The 1954-nt window shown below is 33.0% G+C and overlaps 1 protein-coding gene across 1 annotated transcript; it reads right to left on the bottom strand.

Annotated features, from left to right (window-relative positions):
* Positions 1 to 88: 88 nt before the first annotated feature.
* On the bottom strand, positions 89 to 1833 carry LOC115033578. Its single transcript, XM_029486391.1, has 2 exons — positions 1768 to 1833; positions 89 to 1096 (listed from the first exon to the last, which is right to left on the bottom strand). Exons 1-2 carry the CDS (start codon positions 1831 to 1833, stop codon positions 89 to 91), a joined length of 1074 nt encoding a protein of 357 aa, XP_029342251.1.
* Positions 1834 to 1954: the final 121 nt, after the last annotated feature.

Raw genomic sequence — 1954 nt, 5'->3', positions numbered from 1 at the left:
GATGCCCATGCAAGTTCTATAGGATTTAATTCACAGTGATACGGGGGCAGACGTAACACAGTTTTATTTGCAGATTTCGCCAATTCGTCTATAACATATGTATTGTACATTTGTACTGTTGTTTTAAAATTTGCGCTCGTTCCAACAGTTGTTCCTTGACCATTGGTTTATCTATTACTTCACCTTTATCTGTCAACCAATCAATAATGTCTTGTTTTTTCCAAGATCTTACCGGAAACGTGTGCTTCTTCACAGAATGATACGACGCGTTGTCCATGACAATAACAGCATTTTCACGAAGTAATGGTAAAATGTTAGCGAACCAGTCATAAAAGGTATCACCGTTCATCTCATCGTGGTAATCGTCTGTATTTTTTTTTGATTCAAAACATAAAAGTCCACCAACAACAAAGCCGTCAGATGAACCTATGTGTACCACGATGAGACGTTTGCCTTTACCGGACGGTTCCTTTTGTCCAGTCGTTAATCCTCTTAGAAATGCGTCCCGTGGTGAATTGACAGTTTTATCGACCCATGTTTTCGAAGTGGTTTCACCAGCATTCACCCATGTCTCGTCCAGATAATAGATGGGTCTACCTAACTGACGGTATTCTTTTATAGACTCCAAGTACCTTCGACGCCAACACACAATATCAATTCTTTCAATGAGAGCGCTATTACGAGATTTTCGAACATATTCAAAATTGAGATGTTTTAAAAGTCTACGTAATGTTGTTTCGGAAAAATCTGGTAAAGTTGAATCTTCGTTAACTGTAGTTAAAATTTTCTTTAAAGTTGGAATTTCCCGCCTGTGCCAAAACTCGTGAACTTTTTGCCTAATTGCATTTTGGTCAAAATCATCAACTTTTTCCGTAACAGTTGGTCGGATTTTGGTTTTGTTAGGGGATGATACACTGCCTTTATTTCTGTATTCTGATAGAGTAACACTCACTGTCCTTTGCCCTATACCAATTTCTTCTGATATTTGCTTAATAATCTCTTTCGCTTTTAATTTTGGGCCGTCTGCATTGTCTTGCTGAGCCATTTTAGCCTTGTACAGGTTGACGATCATCAATTTCTGCCGAGAACCAACAAACTAAAAAAATAATAATTTATTGAACATTAAAAACAACGTATTGGAAACAAATAAAAAGTAAATATTTTCATATATTATATTCGAATAACTCTAATTCTAATAATTAAGATTTTTATTATAATTATTACTAGGGCTGGGATTTTAATGCCCTAAAAAACCCCGAAAAATGTCCTAAAAAAATGCTTTTATGATCTAAAATTTTTTTATTTTTATTAATTTTAGTATAAATTACAATAAAAAGTTTAAAAAAATGCATTATAAAAATCTATTACAAGTGTAAACTGTAAATACATAGTTTTAGTATAAATCTAAAAAAAAAGTTGTACACAAAGCTAGATAGACCTCCAAAAACTCAAAAAATGCAAAATAAACTTTCTTATTCTCATTCAAATGTACATAAAACAAATTTGTGACAAGACGAGCATTTTAGAAACATTTTGCAATATTAAATTGATGTAAAACAATATTTAGACAAATCGATACGTCTTACCCTCAAAAATATTATTCTCTATAATTTTGGTAATAGGTAAGTGATTTTACTCAAAAATTACTCAAAAACATAAAAAAAATTATTCTGCGTAAATGCGTATTGCCTATGTTGTACGTGGGCCAGAGAGACAAAACCAACAGTGCGCTGACATTCTATTAAATAAATGTTTTAAAAATCTTACTTTTCCACGAGGATTTCTTTTCATCGGTGAAATGTTGATGGTTCCACTTCCACTGTCTTCGTCCATTGTATTGAAAGAGTAAAAAATGTAAAATCGGTTTAGTGAAAAAAAAATACGGCGCGCGCGTTGTTCATAAACGAGAATCGGTAAACGACAAACGACGTTTTGGAAAATATGTTTGTTATTG

Source organism: Acyrthosiphon pisum, chromosome A1, assembly GCF_005508785.2.
Source record: "Acyrthosiphon pisum isolate AL4f chromosome A1, pea_aphid_22Mar2018_4r6ur, whole genome shotgun sequence".
NCBI classification, from domain to species: domain Eukaryota; kingdom Metazoa; phylum Arthropoda; class Insecta; order Hemiptera; family Aphididae; genus Acyrthosiphon; species Acyrthosiphon pisum.
Note: the sequence above shows the minus strand (reverse complement) of the source record. Positions and strands in the feature narration are given on the sequence as shown.

What these genes read in the sequence shown, in the direction of transcription:
- LOC115033578 (XM_029486391.1), bottom strand. Translation starts at nt 1,833, where the DNA reads ATGGACGAAGACAGTGGAAGTGGAACCATCAACATTTCACCGATGAAA. An exon ending in AAAGAAATCCTCGTGGAAAA is followed by an intron (nt 1,097 to 1,767) that starts GTAAGATTTTTA and finishes TTATTTTTTTAG; the next exon opens with TTTGTTGGTTCTCGGCAGAA.